The 22,783-nt window shown below is 40.4% G+C and overlaps 1 protein-coding gene across 1 annotated transcript in view; it reads left to right on the top strand.

The window, feature by feature from the left end:
• The window catches only part of DSCAM (DS cell adhesion molecule), a gene marked incomplete at its 5' end in the record, with an annotated part of 456,489 nt that overhangs the window by 301,214 nt on the left and 132,492 nt on the right, over nt 1-22,783 (top strand). The window contains one exon of the mRNA XM_083855847.1: nt 1,616-1,789. Within this exon, the coding sequence (XP_083711973.1) occupies nt 1,616-1,789 (174 nt within the window). The remainder of the gene's footprint in view (nt 1-1,615; nt 1,790-22,783) is intronic.

Genomic DNA, 22,783 nt, shown 5'->3' with positions numbered 1-22,783 from the left:
ATGGCAATGAAATTTTTAATGAAAACATTATCATTTTAACATTTTTAAGTTCATAGTATTGGTCACTAGGCCTTTAGTGTGGCCATAAGTTCCCAAAGCAAACTCTTCTAGGACTAAAAGTATTTTTGATATGCATGTCTGATCTTTTTAAATATTCTAGATGTTGTATTCATAGGTTGTTCTAGCTCACTATCTTACACTAAATAATTACCCATAATATTTATTCACCGTATTTCCCTCTGGGCTGACTCAGCCAACTGTTTATAGTGATTAATGCTGACAGATATTAACTTTGTGTACAGAAAATAGTGTAAGAGAATACCATTGAAGAGCACCTTTTAACTTCCCTGAAAAATCCCATATCCTGCTGCCAAAGTAGGTTTTAGACCTCATACTAAAATAAATGTATTTTAATATGCATTTAGGGAGTCTCTAGTGTTGGAGGAACCTGAACTTGTGGTGACAGTACAGCAGGATCCTGTTTCCTGTTCCCTAAATCACCCAGTATCTTGCTCCAAGGAAAAGTAGGTTCTTTCTTAAAACCAGACTTGAAATAAAAATCTTTGGCTTCCTGTTTTTATGCGCCTTCCATTTTTACAGTGCTGCCAAAAATGTCTGATCAGTAGTCTGAGCTTTTTGTTGGTTTTTATGTTTCTTTTCAGATTTTTTGGGATTTTTTTTTTTATTTTTTTTAATAGTCTCAATAAATCCTGGCTGCAAACATAGCAGAACTGAGATTTTTTTGTGTCACCAGTCCATCAGCTGTAGCAGGAAACAAGAGGAACAGTCACTGATTTGGTTTTCCATGTTATCCAGGGTTTCATAAACAAGGTCCTAGAGGTCCCCTGAGTGTGCCATGTTTACTACAACAGACATCCCTCTCAGTCATAAGAAATTCATTTGCTGTTTGCATTAGGGATGCATACTGCCATGACTGTTCAGCTGTAATTGTCAATAATTCATCAGCCTCTAAATGTACAACAAATGTGCCTTTTCACCCATGAAAGGGCTGAAAAATCTTCATTTCCTCTCTCCCCCTTACTGGTTCCTTCTGCTTTGTGCTCCTTTTGCCCCTTTAATACAGGCAAAATTATTGCTGCTGTTGCATTCCAAAAACCTTCCTTCTTTTCATGCAATGAATCCAGTTTGGATAAAAGAACCATTCTGTTTGTCCTGATGATGTCAAAAGCCATTTCAATTGCACCAAGCCTCTAAGAACAGGAAGGTATATCTTGTGCCCTATTAAAAATAAAAACATGAGAGGCTTTGATGCTGTTGTACACTACAATGATACAAAGACTCCAACTTCAGAAGGCTGAAAATTATTCCTTTCTTCTTGGGATGTGTCTCCTTTTTTATACTATTCTACACAAACCAATTTGACTGGTGACAAGAAGACAAACCTCTTCAATCACATTGGTCAGACCAGAGAAACAACAAGAAGAAAGTCCTTCCTAGGAGAAAAAAAATGTAAACAATTTGTCGTTACAAAAACACGTCTCTTATTGACAGAAAATTCCCTGGGAAAGGAATTTCAGGAACCAAAGCATGTCAGGCACAAACCAGGGCTACAAGGCTTTTTAACCTTTTTTTCTTCATGGGTTTCTTGCTCCAGGTGCCGGGGTTCCCCAGTTCCAGCCGATCGCGCTGAACGGTCGGATCCAGCTGCTCACAAACGGCTCCTTGCTGATTAAACATGTGCTGGAAGAAGACAGTGGATACTACCTCTGCAAGGTCAGCAATGATGTGGGAGCAGACGTCAGCAAGTCCATGTACCTCACTGTTAAAAGTAAGAACTGAAACGCTTCTCTGTGATCCAGATGTTGCCGTTGAGTGAAAAAAAAAAAAAAAAAGGCTTTACTGCATCCTTAGTTTGGAGAGGGAAGGGGGTTGGGAAGGGGAGAGGTTGGATTTGTTGGGTTTTGGTTTAATTTTGGCTTTCAACTGCGTGTGGTAGCAGCTGGAAGTCAGGATGGTTAAGAAAAAAAAACTTTGTTTGGTAGAGGAAGAAAAGCAAATTTGTACCAGGTCTGAAAGCTATCCCTGAGTCATGAAGGGGAAGTAAGAAAGTTGGTCAGGAGTAAAAAGAAAATAACAAAGGAGAAATGCCCACAGCAATTGTCATAAATCTCAGAAGCTGAAGGAAACGTGCTTTAAAAAGCTACTTTATTAATTCTCAATGTATCATAAATGGAAACTATAGGTCCAATTGCTACAGGTAGACACCACAAGATATTACAGCATACTCTAAGATTTTCTAGATACAGCCACAGTAGTTATTTTGACTTAGCCTGGTAATTTTCAGAAAATCCATCTAATTGCACAAGCTCAACCTCCCTGTACTTTGCAGGTGCAAGAGACAAAAGCAGTCCAGTTTTCAAGTGTATATTGGCTGTAATTCCTTGAAACATCAACACAGTTTAGAAAATAGAGGAAATATGGGAAAAAAAAGGTGTAGAAATAATATAATTTCTCTTACTTGAGGTAAAAAACCGACTATTGACACATCAGCATGCCAAGTGTTCCTGCATGACCTGTCAGACCAGTATTGAAGGATGTTACCAGACTATGTACTTTCATGTTAGCAGACTATGTACTTTCATGTTTGTAGGGTTTTTGAAGATTTACAGAATGCTTTGAAGTTCTGGGATGCCAATTAGCTCAAAAAAGTTTTGACCTTGAAAGTAAAAAGAAATTTTTTTCCAGAAAGGAAGAAAAATCCAATTTATTCTCTATTGGAGAGTGCACTTTAGACCATTAATGTTTAGGTTGAGGGGTGTTTGTTGTTGAGAATTAATAACTAAGTTACTTTAAGAGTGTCAAAAATTCACAAGCCCCAATATCTCAGATGTCCTCTCCACTCTAACTTACCATAGTGACTTCACCCTCTAAAAAAACAGCATGATGACCTCTCCAGCAAATATAATAATTGGACATTTTTTCTGTGGGCTGGTAGAAGTTCCATCTTCTGTGGTTTGCAGGACTGGCCATTTTTGGGCCAGTCTTCAATAGCAGGAGCAAGGCACTGCTGTAATATTCTACCAAGAGCCAGCTTCCCTCTGCTTGGCAGCCGTGCACGCTGCCTGTCTGATCACTGCATGCAGTTTCATGTGTGATAAAAGAGCATCCCTTATCAAATAAGAGCAGGAGCTTCCCTGGGGAGCCAGCTGCTGTTTGAACCTAATGAAAACCCCTCTGGCTCTGAGACAGCGGGAAGCAGCCTGTGCCTCTCACACACCCACACTGACACCAGTCCAGCTCCAGCAAGGGTGTTGGTGTGTGTGTGGAAGGGGCAGAGCTTTAGCTTCTGTCTTGGTTTGGAACCACAGGTGTCTGCCAGGGAAAGCAGGAACTTCCCATGGAATGGAGAATGAAAACCTCATCCCTATGAATTAGCATAATTTTGAAATTAAGGGGCTCTCAGGTAAAGATATGGGAATAGGAAAACAGTTCTTTATAGGAATATTAAAAATAAAAATGTAGTAGTACAAAAAAAGGCAAACAAATAAACAAAATAACCACTGACAGAGTCCGAACACAACCTGACACCCTGTGGGTCAGGGTGTTGGTGTCAGTCCAACCAAGTCCTCTTGGAACGACAAATGAGTTCTGTTGGAGCAGAGATGAGCCTGTAGAAGGGTCCAGTGGTGAGATGGGTCCAGTTTCCCTCTGGGAATCCAGTGCAAACAGGCTGTGCTGCTGTTCTCAATGCCAGGTGTGATCCAGGTAGGAATGCTGGGCTCCTCCCCCTGGGTGGAGCATCTCCCCGTGGGATGATGGAATTGGATCAGCCCTGCAGTGAGCCTGTATGGCCCATGGACAGCAGAGATCCCCTGGAGGGAGGATGGGGCCTGGAAGAGATAAAGAACACTGCCCCAGCTGGTTTTAACAGCTGCCCATTAACAGAAGACACCCACCCTTCCCCCTAGAGTTATGAGGGATGGGTTAAAGAAAAAACACCTCCCCAACAACAGATGGTGATAGAGTACATACTTTTGGTTATATTTTGCATTGCAACCCAAGGCAGCTTCCATCAAACCCTCCTGAAGGACAAGATGCTCTGGGGAAATAGGCTGCAGTTATGGCTGGATCCCCAGTTCTGGTGGTGTGGTTGTGGCTCATAGTATTTACAGCTGGTCACGTGGACTGACTCCAAAGTGAGGATTTGGATTGTTTCTTTTTTCTGTGTGGTTATTCAGGATCCTTTATTCTCCCCACAAGTCTGTTCCTGGACCCTGTTCCTCCTTTAGTCCTCCTCTAGATAAAAAGCTTGGTCTTCCTTGACAAAACTCATGGTATTCTGGATTAGTTGATCCTTCTCTACAAGGTCATCTTAAATACCTTCTTTAGGCAGAGGTAGAGGGTGAGACCTGGGCATGCAGTTGCTCCTGGGTAACAGAGTTGGTGAGAGACAGCTCCCAAAACATTATCAAGGATTAGAATTGAGGCATATTTTTGTGGCTTCCTTGTGACAAATTGCCTTCTCACCTTCCTTCAGTCTACATGTGGGTTATCCACAAGTATTAGCTCAAAACTGGTAGAAAAAGCTGAGTGGCTTAGATGGATTTGGTCACTAATCAGGAAATTAGACTGGTCCTCAGAAAATAAAACATGGCAGCAGTCCCTTTACACCTAATTCCTTCACTTCTTGTTCCTTGTGGCACAGATTCCTGGTGCTCACAGATGCAGGTGTTCACCACTGATAGCATCACTGAACTTGGAAATAAACCTGCTCGTGCACAGGAGATTCTTCTCCATGTTTGATAAAAGTTTTTACCTTCTCTGTCAGTAACACTTCTGGATAAAGTTTTACATTTCATAGATCTTAGTAAAAAAATCTCTTAAATGAGCTGATGCTTTACTCCTCCAGAATTTCCATTATCACCTAAACAAAAAAAGATGTTGACGTTTGTTGTCAAAAGCGAGTAGGAAAATTTTGGTTCAGGAGTGGGGAGGATGAGAATTACTTTAATCTATTTCCATGACTTGCTACCTCTAAAATGGATGGATTTTTTCTTAGTGAAAACGCATGTTAAGCTATAACAAACTCTTAGTGCTAAGGGGGAATAATGTAATAATCCCAAATATACATTTATTTAGTGCCTCAGTGTTTGTTGAGTGACAGCTTCAGAGGAACTGATCCAAATTCTTGGTTGAAGGGAGATTGCATGAGAAGGGAGTGCAAAGAAAGAGGAAAAAAAAAAAGAAATGAAACAACGAAACAAAACAAAACAAAACAAAACAAAAAAAAAGGCTTCAGGAATACCATCAGAAATGTGAAAAGAGCAAGTTACCAGCATCAATGCTGAATCAGGAACCACAGGGCAGAAAATTTTCATTTAGCAGCTCTTCTCCCATTCTTTTCAAGGAATGGACATAAAAATCATGACCAGTGAATTTTTCTCTTCTTGTGATTCAAGGATAACTAGTTCCCAAATTCCATATTCACTAAGACACACAATATTAGAAAATTATGAGAGATCTGGAACGAGGAATCTAGTGCTGTCTTGAGAAATGACTCCTGGTGCTTGGGATGAGAAGACTTCTGAAGAATTTCTATAAAGGATAATGAGCCTTTAACATGAAGGGAAGAACTAAAATTATTTAAAGGTTGCCTGGGAGTCACAGGGGAAAAGATGAGTGCTTAAAACGGACTGCCTGCCTGCCTTCATCTGAATAAATGTCACACTTCCTAATTCCTCTTTAGGGGCTATATATAATGTGATAGAATGGTATCCTTAAAAAATTACCTCCTGAAAAGAAAGCTTCCATTAAGGCTTGCATGTTCCTGTGTAAATAATCTGTTGGAGGCAACCACGTTAGCCCTGCCCCTTCTTAAATCTATCACTTCTTCTTGCGACAGTGTGGAGCCTTACAAGTTTTAATCTGATCATCAAAACATTTCCAACAAATCCTGTCTGCCAAGAAAACAGAATTGCTTCATTCACTTTCCCCTCAAATATGCTTCTCAGCTATTGGCATTATATGTGTTTAATACATAAACCTAAAGCTGTCAGTCAGATCCACAGCTCCTTCCAGCAGGAACATGCTAATCCCAGCTAATTCTTTTAATGCCAAGTTTCACCACTTAGACTTTTTTTTTTTCTTTTTTAAAAAAAACAAACCAACTTTAAAAATTGTTGCCTATGACAAGAGCTGATGGAATAACCGGAGAAGAGGCTGCTGAGGAAAGGGGGCCTGGTAAAACTGGTAAAATATGGAAGATATTCCTGTACCACATAGTGTTTCTGCTGGCCCTGCCTCTCTTACAGTGCTGCTTACCTGATGCCTTGAGAAGGCTGACCTGGAACAGAGACTGGACAGAGCTAGAGAATAAAGTAGGTATTTATTGAAAGGCCTTTAGGATGCACCTTGGGCAGGACAAGAGCCTGGCCAGGGCTACACCCAAGGTGGACCCAAAATGGTCACAAAAATGGATAACCAGTCACGAGGTCTTATATTTTTATAAATATTTTAATAAGTTTTGGTCCATTTGCATATTTGGGTTTAATTGTCCAATTATAGCTTCAGGTTGTGAGGTCTCATCCTTCTTGTTCCTCCTTTCAGTCCAGTGTTGTTTGTGCTTTGGGGCCTGAAAGTTGTCCTTGGTCTCCAGCAGGAAAAGGATTTGTTTTGTCTCCCTACTCTGTGAGGAGAGCTGACTGACACTGAATATGAGGCTCAGAACTGCACCCCTGGGCAGCACAGAATCTGAAAAACGTAAAAGTTAAGACTTAAGACCTCATACTCATGCTGAGCATGACCTCTTCCAGGCCAGATTTGTCTCTCACCATCTTCAGACAACTCATGGAGCAAAGAGACCTCAATCACACATGCTACTGCAAAAGAAATAAAACATAACATTGGTTACAAACACAAATAAACCCAGAAGATGCTTATGGATGGAGACTGAATGGTGCTGAGCTCTGTTCTCCACTGCAGGATAACAGTTGTACCACCATATGGCTGAGGCATTGCAGCATTTGTTTATTGAGATGGATGGAAAGCTCTGCCTGTGAAGCTTTATCCAGGCAGGATAAAGGGACAATTTCCATGTGACCAGGCAAATGAGTTTGCTCTGCTGCGACACCAGCAGCAAAGCCAGCAAGCTGTGATGGAGAACTCACTGCGCTCTGCTCACCAGGGTGCCTCTAAATGCTCATTTTAGTCTTTGGAAAAAAAAAAAAAATCCTTGCTGAGAGCACAGGAATGTTGAGATCTGTCCGACTGCTACTTTTGTTTGTGTATAAAAAGCCAGTTTCTCATTAAAATGCATGTATCCCACAAGGTGTCAGTAAGGGTGGCATTGCCTGTTCTACATTTGCAAAGATAGATTATCCATGATATCTGGTAAAGGGAGCTTAAAATCACTGTCTGTAATATCTCCAGAAAACACTTCTAAGAAGGACAGAAATAATGCTTTGTCAAATTCACCTGAGTCCAGTTATTTTGATATTTCTTAATCTTTCCTTGCTCCATTTTTCTCACAGTCCCATGGTCTGCAAATACTATTTTCTGTGGAAAAACAAAACAAGAGCTCCCTTCTCTTTTTGTGTGCCTGGATTTACTGTTTTCTTCTTCTGATATTCTGCCATCTTTTCTTTTTTTCAAAGGCTTTTTCATTTATTTGATTCTTCATCCTTATTTTGCAGTTATCTCAAGTAGGACACACTTTTCTGAAATGGACAAATTTAGCCAAAATAGGTAAAAATCTCTACCTAGATGGCTTGCTTGTGTCCTGAGAATGAAAGAGTGGGGAAAAGGCAAAGAAAACAAAAAATAATTTCCTTGAATTGCAACTACTCTCGTGTCCCAGTCAGTATGTCCTGCTGAGCTGGTGAGTTGCCCTTGCCCTCATGACAGGCAACTCTCTCCCTCTTCTACCACCAATTTATTGGCAATCAAAGGTAAAAACTGTGTTAAATATGAGGCGGTGAATAAACTGTCCAGCTCCAAATCAGTGGTGAGGAACTTAACGCCCTTTATGTTTTAATTTTGTGTCCTCGCCCATAGCAGGGCAGTTGGAACTCAACGATCTTTAAGGCCCATTCCAACCCAAACCATTCCATGATTCTATGACCCTAATTGCTTATTTTTATGAAATGTTAATTTTCATGGAATGTTTCTGTCCTAAAAGATGCCGCGAGTGAATCTTGGAACTATGAAAGATCTCCCTGGATGCGAGCGCTCCCTCTTGTTAACAAAACAGCCCGTTTTTTTCCCTAATGAGGTCCTCCCACAACGAGAAGGGAGCAGGGCTCTAAATTCTGTTTTCTGCCTCTTCAAACTGCTGGCACAGCTTTGATTTAGGGACTTGCACTTTAATCACCCATCATGTGTCATTACCCCGACAGGCGGCAGCAGCCGCCAGACACAGGCGCCGATAAATTGCGCCGAGAATCGCTGGAGCGATCCTTTGTTGATTTTCCTTTACAGCTATTCCATGGCAGATCAGCTGTCATAACAACACAGCGCCTCTGGCAACAGAGGGAAATTAAACATGAAGTATGTTCAAGGTGGCTGGTAGGAGGCTGGAATATCCCTTTTCTTCCGCGCCTTCGAAATGCTCCGCGCTCCTCTGGGTAACGCCAAGCCCGTGGCGATGCTCTTGTAAGATAATTGCCAGATGTGCTGCAGCACAAATACTCAAGTGGGTTTGTATGCAAATCTTTGCAATGCTCTCATTTGAGGAGAAGAGGAGAGGTAAGAACCTCTCTCTCTCTCTCTCTCTCTCTCACCTTCATCTTCTTTTCTCTTTTTTTAATAAATATTTTTTTGAGCAATAATATAGCAGCCCTTTTTCTTTTCTTCAAGGCTGGTTGCACAGCAATGTTTTCAGCAGAAAGGTGAAGAGGATTTTTCTCCCACAAAGTGCACAAAGACTCTGCTGTATCAACAGTATCATATTTATTGCCTTTTTTTATTATTATTTTTTTTCCGAAATAGCTGTCTCTCTCAGCTTTTTTGATGCCCAAATGGCAATATTCAAAAGGGAGTGTGGGTGAGGTTTTCTTTTGGGGAAGTTTTCATAGTGGATACAAACTGTTGAGGCTTTCCTGAAAAATAATCAGTTTAAGAAAATTGTGACAATTTAGTCTTTCAAATGCCTTCACATCTTCCTGGTTTTTAGAAAGGGATGGGATTCAGATGCTGCTGTTTTATTTTCTCCCTTTCTTGAACAGATTAGTGCTATAAAAACCACAGACATTTTAGCATGTTGTCCTTCTTCAACATTAATATTTCTTGTGTTCTGTTAAATTATCACTTTATTCAGAGGTGTCATGTGGCTCTCAGATTGCAACGAATTCTGTGTCCAGGTTTGGCCAACTGTGGTCAGAAAACTCTCTGAAAAATCATTTCAGATCAAAGGGCTGCAGCTCCTCTGTCTCTGAACACTGCTGAAACAAGACTTGAATATAATATCTGATCTACTCCTTCAGCTGAGATGGTGTGGCAGGGATTGATACCAGCTAGACAGATAATCCATCCATAATACCCATCATTGAGAAAGTAAAAATGTCAGTATATTGTATTTGGCATGATTCTTCATACCCTACTGTGCTCGAATGCAATAAACGGTAATCCTGAAATGTTCTTAGCTGGGAGGAAATATTCTGGAAATTATTCTTGGTTTAGAATCATAGAATCATAGAAACATAGAATCATAGAATCACAGACTATCCTGTGCTGGAAGGGACCCACAAGATCACCCAGTCCAACCCCTGGCCCTGCACAGGACACCCCGAGAGTCACACCTTATGCCTGAGAGTGTCATCCAAATGTTTCTTGAGCTCTGGCAGCCTTGGGGCCACAACCACTGCCCTGGGAGCCTGTTCAGTGCCCAGCACCCTGTGGGTGAAGAACCTTTCCCTGATCTCCAGCCTGAGCCTGCCCTGACTCAGCTCCAGGCCTTTTCCTTGAGTCTTGTCACTGTTCACAATTCTTCTGCCCAGGGCACAAGTTGTGCCTCCTGTGCAGGGGAATTGCTGGGCTCAGTCCCTGCCCGTGGCTCTGGGGCCATTGCTGGGCCTGGAGCAGAGCCTGGGGCTGATCTGCCCTCCCTGACACAGGGACAGACATGGGGACACACAGGGACAGACATGGGGACACCCAGGGACAGACAGGGACACACAGGGACACTCAGGGACACACAGGGACACACAGGGACACTGAGGCCCCTCTCCCTGGGGCTCCTCTCCAGGCTGAGCAGCCCCAGCTCCCTCAGCCTTTCCTGGGCACGGAGATGCTCCAGGCCCTTCCTCAGCTCCAGGAGCTCCTGTCCCTGCTGTGCTGAGGAGAGCACAGTATTTACATTTGGACATTCATCCCAGAAATTCTTGTCAGGATACACTGCTCTTATAGAATAAAAATTCTTTAAATATACTTATTTCTGATGTTTTCTTAAAATTACAAAGTGATTCTATGTCTCAAAGTCAGCCATATACAATAGGTCCTAATACAAATAGTGTTAGGACAGTGTTCTCATGAGCAATTTCTTTTTTTCCTTCAATTCTTGTGGTACAGGAGTAATGATTAATCACTAACCATGCCCACAATCAAGTGTTGATGTTAACTGGTTTATCTGAATCAAACAGGTTTCATATGCAGCATGGATATAGGTTTACAGTCTTGACTTTTCTTGAATATTTACCTTCTAAATATTTAGTACTTAGATCTCTGCATTTACCTGGATTTTCATGCTATTAAACCTGCTAATTTTTCTGAGTAATATTTTAAAACAAATGCTGCTGTGAATACATTAGTTTCATCTGTGAGGTGGGAGTTGTTTGTGGTGTGTTTGATGGGTTTAAAACACATCTGCTGGGGGAGGAAGTGAATGCAGGATCCATTGCAGCTCATTTTTGCAATGTCATCAAAATTATATTTATAATTGCAATGTCATCAAGAGTTCCATCTATATCTTGCTAACAAAGATTAAATAAACTTAAATCAAGAGAGAATTGTAAAGCAATAGTGGGATGTAAATTAATTTAGTGGGTATGTGCAGTACACATGACTATTTCTGCTTCAGAAAAGGTGGCTCTTACAGTACTGTCCTTTTCCTTTTCCTTTTCCTTTTCCTTTTCCTTTTCCTACATCTCTTTTTGTCTCTGCCAGTCTTTCCAGCTTTAAGGTACATCTCACTCAGAAAGTAACCCTGTTCCAGCAGGACAAAGCCTCAGATCTCCTCATTATTATTTTATATGAGTTTAGGACTTGCAGAATGCTCTCTGAATAATCAAAATAGAGAGCAGAGTCTTTAATTATATTTCTTCTTATATATCAGCTTCTTTTCCACTTTGAATAACTTAGTCACTGTCTTTTTCAGTAAAAAGCTACATTTCAAAAGGTTATTCACTCTTCTTTAAATTATTGAATGCTGTCATAGGACCTGCATCATAATTCTTTACAATTTTTTCAGTTTGTTTATTTATTTATTAATATTGTATATCCTTATGTTTAATTTGAAGAAAGAAAACCTAAACTGAGTTTTAACAAAAATAGTAAAATTTATTTCACAATATCTGAAGAAATATGTAGGATATAAACTACGTTTGAATATCAAGTGACACAAATGCCAAGTTAGTGACATTTTTCTGTAAAATTCTCCTACAGCAAAAGAAAACTAAAAAAAAAAGGTAGTTTATATGCAAATATTTTATGCTTTGGATAAGAGTTTATTTCTTTAGAAAAATAATATCACATGTCACTATTACCCAAAGATGATCTTTTACAGCTGCTTCCATCAGTGCAATTTAAGGCTTTTTTTTTTTTAAGGAAAGCAATTTTGCCTTCAAACATAAAGAGTCTTTTTTTTTTTTTTTTTTTTTTTTTTTGGTACTACTTTCTTTTCATCTTGAAAATAATTTTTCAAAAATTGTTCAGTGGTTTTGTTCTCATCCCTCCATGAAAATCCTACAGTGGTGCTCAGTTTTAGTCTGTGATAATCAACATAAACAAAAATTACATTTATATCTGGGTGGGGGTTCACAAAAGGAATAGAAATGCAAGAAGAGCTACCTGCAAGCTGAAGATGCTGCACTCAATTTAAGGCAGTTCTTCCTGCAACTTTTCCTGCTGTGCATGTCAGGTACAATCAGAAGAAAGGATTTGCAAAATGCAGATTTTTCTTTCAGCAATCTGCTTGCTTTGTAGGAAACAGGTTTTCCTCCACCCCATCACCCTCCCTGACCATTGGGATTCTCCCAGTCCATCAGCATGTGAATTCCCACCCCCAGTGCACATCCAAATAATTGTAGGGTATGTGATGCTTGAACAAATCTGAATATGTTGCTTTTATCTTCCTTGAGAAAAAAAAAATAAATAAATGAAAGGAAGTGTCCACTCATGGCCACAGCAATTGATTTCTGAGTGTCTTCACAGTGTAGAGAACTAAAGAAGCATGGCTCCATTTTTAGATAAATCTTATTAGAATCCTGCAGGGCTGAGGAATGAATCGATTTGGTCTGTCAAACTATGAGATAATGAAAGAATGAGCTGTTACTCTTGGCCTAATTAGTTATGATTAATCTAACCCCATCCTTTTTTTTTTTTTTAACTGTCTCCATTAGGCCACAGAATAATTACTCTTACATCTAATTTTTATTTTCTTTTCCAGTTCTGAGTTGGAATATTTGATCATGTAGGAACTGTGTCGTCCAGGCAGTTATGTGTCTTTGTGACAACAATTTTAGATTCTCTGTCATCAATTATTTGGTGTTTAGCTTCCACCTGGACAAATTCCTGCCCTAGGAAAGCAATGCTTTTAAATTTTGTGGCTGTAGGTGAGCACAGCACCAAATTCAGAAAGGAGAAATGATCCTTTAGGGAGGGAATAAATTTTATAGCTCCAAGCACCATTCTTGATTTGTTAAAGAGGTTTTTCCTTTAAAATTCCCTAGTACAAGGTGATGGTGGGAGCAGCCCAGTGTGTGCAGGGATTGGCAATGACATTTAAACTCCCTGCTTTTACAAATGAAACTTCTGGTGAAATTGCCTATACATCACATTCCAAAAAAAATTGCCATTAGGCTGTAAAAGATCTCTTGCTGTGTTTGATCTATGGAAATTAAAGGCCTCAATTACCAATATTTCTGTGTCCATGTGCATGAACATGTGGCCACTCACAACACAGAAATACAGAATCATTGAATGGCTTGGGTTCTGTGGGTGATTCAGGGAAATTTAATCCCTGAAGTTAGATCAGCCTTAAAAAATGCACCTTACATCTTATGCTCCTACAGCCATTTTATCATGAGAACCCTGATTTATAGAAGTAGAGTGTGCACAGTTGTCTTCCATGTAATCAGGGATATGCTGAAGGATGCTTAGCAAAGGGGATGGCTATTTAGGAAATTAAACATATGTTGCTTAGATTTGGGTTAGGTTTGGGGGTTTTGTTGTTGTTGTTGTCTTCAAATTTGGCTTAAACTTTTAAGAAAAAAGTCCTCCAGCAAATGTTTTAATCCTTTTGGGAATGAATGGTAAAGCAGCAGGTGATGTCAGTGGCCTGGATTTCAGTCAGCACTGCAAGTTCCCTCAGTTCTGTTTCCTCATCCTGAACTTTTCTTATATTAGTTAAAATAAACTCTAAAATCACGTCATCAGTGACCCAACAAGAACATTTTTCTACTAATAGACTTGCCATATTGATAGATAAGTACCCGAGAAACAATCCTGTTCTCTTGCTTCCATTTCTTTCCTTGCAAAGGGCAAAGGACTCAAAGGATCTAATGTCATTTCTGAAAGTGAGATGCTATAAACTTGTGCTCACAAAATCAGAAAGAGACAGAAAACAGAGCTATTGCATAAGTCCATTTTGCTGCAAATCACCAGAGCAGTAGAAACAGCATCTGTTAGATGATTATTTTTCCTGGCTTTTAATTACTAGCCATTGATTTGGGTAATTGCCCACATGTACACACACAATAGTGCAGCAGGATCTCACTTCTGCAGTCTTATCTCAAAACTGGCTTTTAAAATAAGTGCCTATTACTGTAAGTGCTCTGCAAGAAAGCAGCACTCTGCTGTATTTTTGTCTTACTTTGCAATGCAACCTAAATGTTGGATTTACAACTGGAACAAGCTGGCTCTTTGCCATGCACTTACAGCCATAAACCCACACTCTGAGCAAGGCAAATCTCCTGCTATCAGATTTTTAAGTGGTGACTTGCCGAGCTGAAATAAGGGAGAACAGACTTTCCATAAGTGGTTGCATATTGTTGTGGAAAATCCAATTACCACTTGCTAAATGCCCAGGTCTGAGATTTAAATAAGAGCTAAATGAAGTGCCTGGCTTTTAAGGAAAATGGGAATGCACCTAAACAGTGAGGAAGACCATTACAGGAGAGCACAGTAATCCCTGGGTTCCCTCAGGAGCTTTTTGCTGATTCCCTGTAGCATCCATGGCTGTTCCCAGTCCTATTTCAGGGAACTCCCCAGTGGAGAGACAGCTGTGAATGAGGACTTGTGAGTTTTATTTGCATATATAATGAAAATAATGCATTGCACAGAGGTGTTAACTCTCTCCCTTTGGGCTCTTAAATCTCTCCGTGTGGAAGATGTCCCAAAAATGCTTAAAGAGGTATCAAAAACAGAGAAAAGAGGGAACAACCTGGCCAGAAGGAAAAGGCTGGCACAAGCATTATTTAGCTTGGATAGGATGGTTTTTTCCTTGGCTGTGATCTGCTTTTACCCCCTGCTATCTGCTTATTTCACCTGCCAAGGCTCAGAAGCAGAATAAATCAGCCTCTCTTCTGAATGAGGGGGCTCAAATGTGCAAACCAGTGGCTTGGCACTGCTGGGCTGTGCTGGGTGTCCCAGTGTCTGCTGAGCAGGGGGGATAGGCACAGTAATTACCTGGCAATTAAAAAAGTTGAATTTCTTCTCATTTGCTGTGGGACAGGCTTGTAGACCTGGGCAGTTACCATGGCCTTGCTGACACCCAGCTCCAGATGTTACAAATGTGCTTTTTAATATAAATATACATCTTTAGTTTGCTCCATTTCCCAGGAAGTTCCTTAAATCTTGTCCGTATTCAGAATTATTTTTTCCTTTGCTGATTATTCCGGCATATTCCAATAGCATCATGGCTTAGCTCTATAACTATAAACTTCTGAAATGGACACTGCTTCTGGAGCAAGAGTTGACTTTTTGTAGCTTAGTTACAATTACTTCCAAAACCAGGAGACAAGAGAACAGAGAGATGAAGCCCAAAACATGAACTTGAAGCAAATTTTGCTTCAGCTCTTGAGTCTGAGCGAGCTGAACTTGTGAAATGAAGGAGCTTGGAAGCAGCAGGGATTTAACTTGGGGCCATCCAGGGATATTTTAGCTCAGACTGCACAGGAGTTTGAGTACTTTTAAGGGATCTGTCACATACTCCCAGCTTGCTTATACCAAGGCAGCTCAGCTTAGCAGTGCATTAGCCTATTTCTCATGCAGAGTGATGTAAAACAACCCAGGGGAGCGTTTCCAAGATGCTGAAATGTGAGTGACCTTGAGGAGCTGCACTCTCACACGAGCACAAATTGCTTTCATACCCAGAAAAGGGGAAGTCAGAATATATCAAGTGGTATCAACCATTCAACTGGTTTGAGTTGAGGGTATCTGTACCCTTTTTTGTTTCTCCCCATAAAACAAGTGGAGTTGGTTTTTTTTTTTTCCCAATATACCATTGGATACCTAAACAGATGCATTTGTCATTATGGAAATAATGATCTGGAGAAGAAAATCATCCATTTGCTTTAAATCAAATGTTACTCATTCAACTCCTTCCCCTTCCCCTTCCCCTTCCCCTTCCCTTTCCCCTTCCCCTTCCCCTTCCCCTTCCCTTCCCTTCCCTTCCCTTCCCTTCCCTTCCCTTCCCTTCCCTTCCTTTCCCTTGTTACAAAGGATGTTATAATCAACAATTATAAAACTAATGCAATTAAAAATTAAATAATATCTGCATTGTAGATATTGACTCATATAAGGTTCCTGTAGACCAAGATTAGGTTTTCCAAATCTTATTTTTACATGGAAGAAAAACACATTTAGTTTTGAATCAGGAGCTTTAGGAGGAATAATCATGCTTTGTTTATTTTTAATATAATCACAGTATTTTTATAATACAACAGTACATGTATGGAACATGCATGTACAAATACAAAAAAAATCTTTTTAAGGTAGAATGATTTTTGTGTAACTCCTTTGTTATGTCTCTTACATTTGCTGTTGTTAAAATTGCTCTAATTAACTATTTCTGAAATTCTGACTATGCATTTCTTGACTTTTAGTATATTTTTTAGCTTGCATCATGAAAATATGTGTTGTTATTTTATTTACTTTAACTAAAAATAATCTAGCACACACTGAAGTAGATCCAGTGATGATTATTCTGGAGATATAATGTAAGAAGGGACACTAAGTACACACATGTTCAGTGTTTCAAGCCTCAGAGCCAAGTTAATGGTGCGTATAAATAATTATTTGTGTAATATACTCATAATCCATATGGTTATTCTACTGAAATTACATGTAAAAGGCAGTTAAAGTCACAGAGATTGACTTTGCTTAGTTCTGAAACACCTGGACAGGATGGGTGTGCTTGGATCCTCTGAACTGCTGTCCACAAAAGAGAGAAGGAACCAATAGAATGCAGCAGCATCTCTCAAAAAAAACCCACTTTGCTGATTTTGCTTTTCAGAGAAAAATATCCCATCACCTCTATTCTGGAAAAGCCCAGACAGAGCTTTGTGCATCTTTGAACCCCATTTAGAATTAAAGCTTTAGGAGGAGCAGCAGCTCAGCTCATGGTTTCCTGGCTCCCTCCTGTCCTTTTTTCGATCTTTCTGGAGGATCCAGCACAATCCTGCTTTCATCAGTTGTAGCTTTTCTGCACAAAGTCAATTTTCAGACATCTTCCCTGGGATCCAGTCTCATCATAATTTCTCTGGACACATTGTAGGCAGCTTTCTTCAGGGCTGTATCTGTGGCAGGTTGGAAATTTGATTCACCCCCAGCTATTTTTGTGTGGCTGCTCCTGCATTCAAACATCTCCATGAAAATATTTTGCATGCCCAAAGAGAACCTTCTGAAAATCCAAATAACACAAAAATATCTGTGTGCAATTTGTGTAGCCTCAAGGGAGAAGAGTGGATTATCAGGCTTGAAAGCAAATTTTGGCAGTCTGAATTTATCTTATTTTCTTTGGGAAGCTCTAAGCAGTGAGAAGCAGAATTGAGTTTGTGGTGACGTTACACCTAAACCAGGGCTGGACTTATATCAAGACATTGAACCATCAAATATATTGGCAAAAAAAAAAGACAGCAAAAATCTGCAAGGAAGCAAGAGAGGGACAATTAATCAGGAACTGGAGTGACAGGACAAGGGGAAATGGCTTCAAACTGGAACAGGAGAAAAATAGGTTAGACTTAAGAAATTTTTTACTGTGAGGTTGGTGAGGCCCTGGCACAGGGGTCCCAGAGAAGCTGCCCCATCCCTGGAAATGTCCAAGGCCACGTTGGATGGGGCTTGGAGCACCCTGGGACAGTGGAAGGTGTCCCTGCTCATGGCTGGAAGTGGCACTGAATGGGCTTTAAGGTCCTTCCAATAAAATCACTCTGTGATTCCGTCATTCTTACATCAAAATGCCTCACGTGTCTGAACTGCCTTGGTGACAGTCTGTTTTCTGTGCAGACAAGGCTGTGAGGAGAGTTTTCTGTCTTGGGGCTGCAGGAGCAGGAGGGGACAGCCTGAGCTGCAGTGGGTTTGCTCTCCACGTCTCCAGCTTCATTATTTCCCTGTGCACACTGATGAACTGTAATTGTTTCCTGGCTCCCGTTGGTAGGAGATCGGGTGACAAAGGGGTTTGGAGCACTGCTAGGTTCCTGTTTCTCTCGCTGATTTCTATTAGAACAATCATTATGATAATGATTCTAATCCAAGCTTCTGTAATATAACTGAGAAATAAATGCTTCTTGGTTAATATGCCTCAATTAACGGGTCACCCAGCGTAGCTGCAGCAGGTTGCAAGTAAGTAGCTTTCAGGATCTGAGCCCAAATGATTATAGGTTTTCTTTCCCTTTTTAGATGAAATGGATTCATAAGCCTTACTCAAATGAATCGCTCTTGTAGTCATTAATTATAGTATACACATGTTAATGACATCATTATCAGGAGATAACATAATGTCCCAAGGACCACGTGCTACAGTTGTTTCCTGTGCAAACAATTGTGCTTGATAACACAGCCTGTCACAAAATGTCAAAAGAAACCACATGGTGTCTCGAAATGATTGTGAAATTATCATGTGTCACGGCTCTGTGTATCATAAAAAAAATACCATCACGACAGAATTTTTCATTAGCTCTTGAGGGATACTGAAGAGAACAAATAATTAAGATCTTGAATATCTCAAGTGCAGCACATAATGCAGCACTGAGCTGTTTAAAGCATATCCTGTGACTGAATTAAAGTGCATTAGTCATGAAATTCAGGATATGCACAGTAATAGGCAATATTAAGCACCTTGGGAGATTTTTATTTTCTCTTATTTATTAAAAATAGACAAAAAGGAATTAGTCCTTTTAATATCCTACAGTTTAGTTCTCCTTTAGCACCTCCCTTTTTGCTTGTATGAGGATTGGGTGTTAAGACTGTAAGAAACTTGCCAGTGTAACTCTTATGTTAGCAAATTAGATCCTGCTCAAGTGAAAGTCAATGTCAAAGTTCCTCAAGACCTCTGTGGGAACAGAATTTCAAGCATGGGGCCTCATTTGAGCAATCTCATTTTCATCCTTTCCATGATGCAGCAAAAATTTCAAGCCCCTGGCCACAAAGCCTGTGGGGTTTGCTGCTGATGGAATAGCAAAGTTATTAATGAAGGACTGAATTCCCCCTTTTTGCCATCCATGGATTTTGACAGCATTACCATCTTCTGCACTTTCCTCCTGAATTCTGTGGATTTTCCTCCTGAACTCAAGTGGTGTCTTACTGGGCTCTATAGCTTTGGTTTTCCTGTTTGTTTTTTTTTTCACCACCGAACTGAAAAATACGATTATTCTCCTGCTGGAAGGAAGCTGTGCAAAATCGTTGCCCAGAGCCACGGGGTTCTGCAGGCACAGAAAGGTGGAACAGTTCTCCCCAGGACACCAAAGGCTGCTGGTTACAGAGATGCCAAAAGTTTTCCTCCTCCTGGGCTGCCTCCTCTGTAGGGTTATGTGGGACCTGCTGGCAAACAGCTGCCTCAGAGACCCATCAATACCCTCATCTCCAGAGCTGTGCTTTTTGTAACCCACAAGACTCTGTTTTCAGATGTTCTGATGATAACAGTAACACTGCTTTAGTCATGCAGCAATTAGCAATTTAGTAATCAGCCGGCAGCAGCAAGGCAGACAAAGGGAGATACTCAAACTTTTCTCCTCCATCAAGATTCTGTCCTCTGTGCCCTGCTCAGGTGAGGCCCCACCTGCAGAGCTGCCCCAGCCCTGGGGCCCAGCACAGGGAGGACGTGGAGCTCAAGGAGAGAGCCCAGAGGAGGCTCCAGGATGAGCAGAGGGATGGAGCAGCTCTGCTGGGAGGAAAGGCTGGCACAGCTGGGATTGTTCAGCCTGGACAGGAGAAGCTTTGGGCTGAGCTCAGGGTGGCCTTGCAGGGCCTGAAGGAGCCCCAGGAAACCTGGAGAGAGACAATTCCCAAGGGCCAAAGGGACAGGACACAGGGAATGGCTTCCCACTGCCAGAGGGCAGAGTTAGATTAGATCTTAGGTAGAAATTCTTCCCTGTGATGGTGGTGAAACACTGGAATAGGTTGCCCAGAGGTTTTGTGGCTGCTCCTGGATCCCTGTCAGTGTCCAAGGCCAGGTTTGGACAGGGCTTGGAGCCACCTGGGATAGTGGAAAGTGTCTTTGCCCATGACAGGGGGTAGGAATGAGATGATCTTTGAAGTCCCTTCCAACCCAAACCATTCTGTGATTCAATGATAATTTCAAAAGCTGCATGCTCCTGATGCTGATGTTCCTTTATATGGAAGGCACATATGAGCCAATCAGCCTCTCTGCAGCAAGCCCAAGAGAGCTGGCATGCAAATATTTTAGAAGATTTAAAGGTTGAAGTCTCTAACATGTTAGTAACATGTTAGTTTACATGTTTGGACTTTGTGGTTCTAAGTGATCCCACAGGAGAAGGAGAAAACCATCTCAGAGGCTGCTTTGGAATTACATCTTTCCTTACCAGTAATAATGACATGGGAATTCTTGACAGATGACCTGGTTTTACACTTCCTGAGAGGATTCAGCAAGATTAAGATAAGGATACATATTCCTCTCTTTTTTTTTTTTTTTTTTTTTCATCTGGAGTTCCAAACCTTCCTACGCAACTCATTATTCAGGTTTGCAGTGTTGCAGTTACCAGCCCTGGTACACACAATAAATTACTAGTGACCCTTTTTTCACCTCTTTGCCTCAAATTTCCATTCCTGCAAAGAACACCATCTAATTAAACACCACAACAGGGGCCTTCTCAGGCAGGAGGGGCGGGGGGGGGGAGATGTTTGTGACATTACCAGAATTTATTCTGGCAAAATCTGAGGCAAGGAACAGCCTGGAGACAGAGGTGGAAGAGATCAGAGAGATTTATGAGAGACCGGCAGAACTGGCAATAGAAATTGGAAGAGTTACTGGAGCTGCCAGCAACTTTGCAATCTTCAAGATGGAAAATCAAAGGGTTATTATTTGTTAGCAGCAGTATTAAAAATGTATTTAACTGACAGAGGGCTGAGAAGGCTTTTCCTTTCTTCAGTGCTACAGATTTGGTTGCATTTTTATATATATATATATATATATATATGTATATATTCTTTTTTTCACAGTTCTCCAGAGTTCAGCTTCTTAATGAGCTTTTCTTTTTAAGACCAATTCTGGGCACTCTGTTGATGCTGCTTATACAGAGGAACTGAGTCAAGTACACAGCATAAATATGGGAACATTTCAGGAACCACACACTTTAGAATGCTTCCAAGTTATCCTTGGAAATCCTTTGTGAAGTATGAGTTTAAATATATGAAACTACCTCAAAAGACAGTGAACATACCCCATATATTATCTGAGGGATAATTGTGTGGACAATCAGGACATATTTTTAGGAAGACTTCAGTTGCACTCAGGGATGTTCAGCAATTCTGCAGAGCCACTTGAACACTTAAAAATGAGTGAAAGAACAGATCATCTGTCAAAGAAGGTGGGAGGTAACAGTCTAGAAATCCTTAAGTTTGCCAAAGAAAAAGTGTAAAATGAGAGTATCTAGTGTGGCATTCAGCAAGGGCTAGACAAAGCACTTATTTTCACTTAATTTACTATTTTTTAATCCAGTGCATGATCAAAAAGAAGGCAAAAATAGAAGTCGCATCATTCACCAACTTCATAACCCTGAGCACCCTGTAGTCCCTGGACTAAAGAACTTGTCTTGTGGGGAAACAATATTTGTGTAATTAAACAATGTATCATCAAACGTGATCACAACAGTCCCACTGGAGACTGCTCGGATGCCTCAGTTACTGAAATTCTGTATGCCTGAATTTGCCATTTAAATTTTCTTCTTTTAGTCCATATAAAATTAATCCAGAGGAGTTATCTTATTGTTACATACATTTTTAAATTTTTACATACTTTATAAGGCAACCAGTAGATTAGAGATTTGATTGGAGGTCTTTTCCAACCTAAATGATTGTGATGCAGTAGAGTCTTAGTAGTTACTCCTGCAAATAGACTTCTGTAATTCAAGTTGCAGAATTCCTAAATATAAATATCCCTAATATTCCTATTGCTAAATATAGAGTTGTATCTTGCTGATTTAAATACATTTGAGTCTGTTCCTGCCACCACAGTATCAGATGATTTTGGTCTCCGTGCAACTGTGTAGAAAATAAAATTATAAGTCCCTCTGAACAGCTAGAGGAGACTTGTTCTACCAGAGCCCTCTTTATTTATACATCAATAGATGTATAAAAGAAGATGGAACAATTTTTTTTACACAATTATTGCATCTGGAAACTTGGACAAAGCAGCCTGGTTGAACAGTCCCCCATTTACTTTCCTAGGAATTGAGAGGGCAAAACCTGATGTCCAAAAGATGAACTGAAGTTGCTCAATGTTATCAGTGACCCATTTATTGAAGAGAAAAGAAGGAAAAGAAAATAAATTGTGCTGGAGAAATAATCTGCTTTTATCACCCTTTTCTTTGCACAAGTGGTTGAAATGCTGGGAATCCACTGGGTTTGTCCCAGTTTGGAGTTGTAGTTGCAGCTGCTTTGACAGTGGCAGCACCTTCCTTTTTAGAACATTCATACCCAGTTATTAGTTTGGCATCCTGCTGATACTGTTATTACTTCAATTTGTCTTACTGGTAAGGGAAGTTTAGAAGTCACATCATTTTCCAGCATTTTCCACTGTGAATTCCTGGTGAAACGCTGTGGGACAAAGGTGTAGCACTTCAACAACATGGGATTTTTCATGTTAAATTCCAAAGAACAGACAGATTTTTCCATCAGTTAGGAGAGAGCAGAAATACAAGAGCTTCTCAAAATTGAATCTCAGGATGATTTTTTTTCCTAGGGTCTTAGGTAATATGATAAATTTTTAATTACAGCTCCAGAAAATGGGCTGGTTAGTGCAGTTATTTGCAGAGGAAGAGCTGTGTGGATCTACAACGTGAGGCCATCCTGCCCATCACTCCTGCAATCTCTTTTTAGCAAAAAAACAGAAGAATTCATCTGTGGGGAAATTCATTAAATAAGAAGCTGACTA

This window comes from Zosterops lateralis (genome assembly GCF_965231275.1).
Source record: "Zosterops lateralis genome assembly, chromosome: 2".
Classification (NCBI taxonomy): Eukaryota; Metazoa; Chordata; class Aves; order Passeriformes; family Zosteropidae; genus Zosterops; species Zosterops lateralis.
Note: the sequence above shows the minus strand (reverse complement) of the source record. Positions and strands in the feature narration are given on the sequence as shown.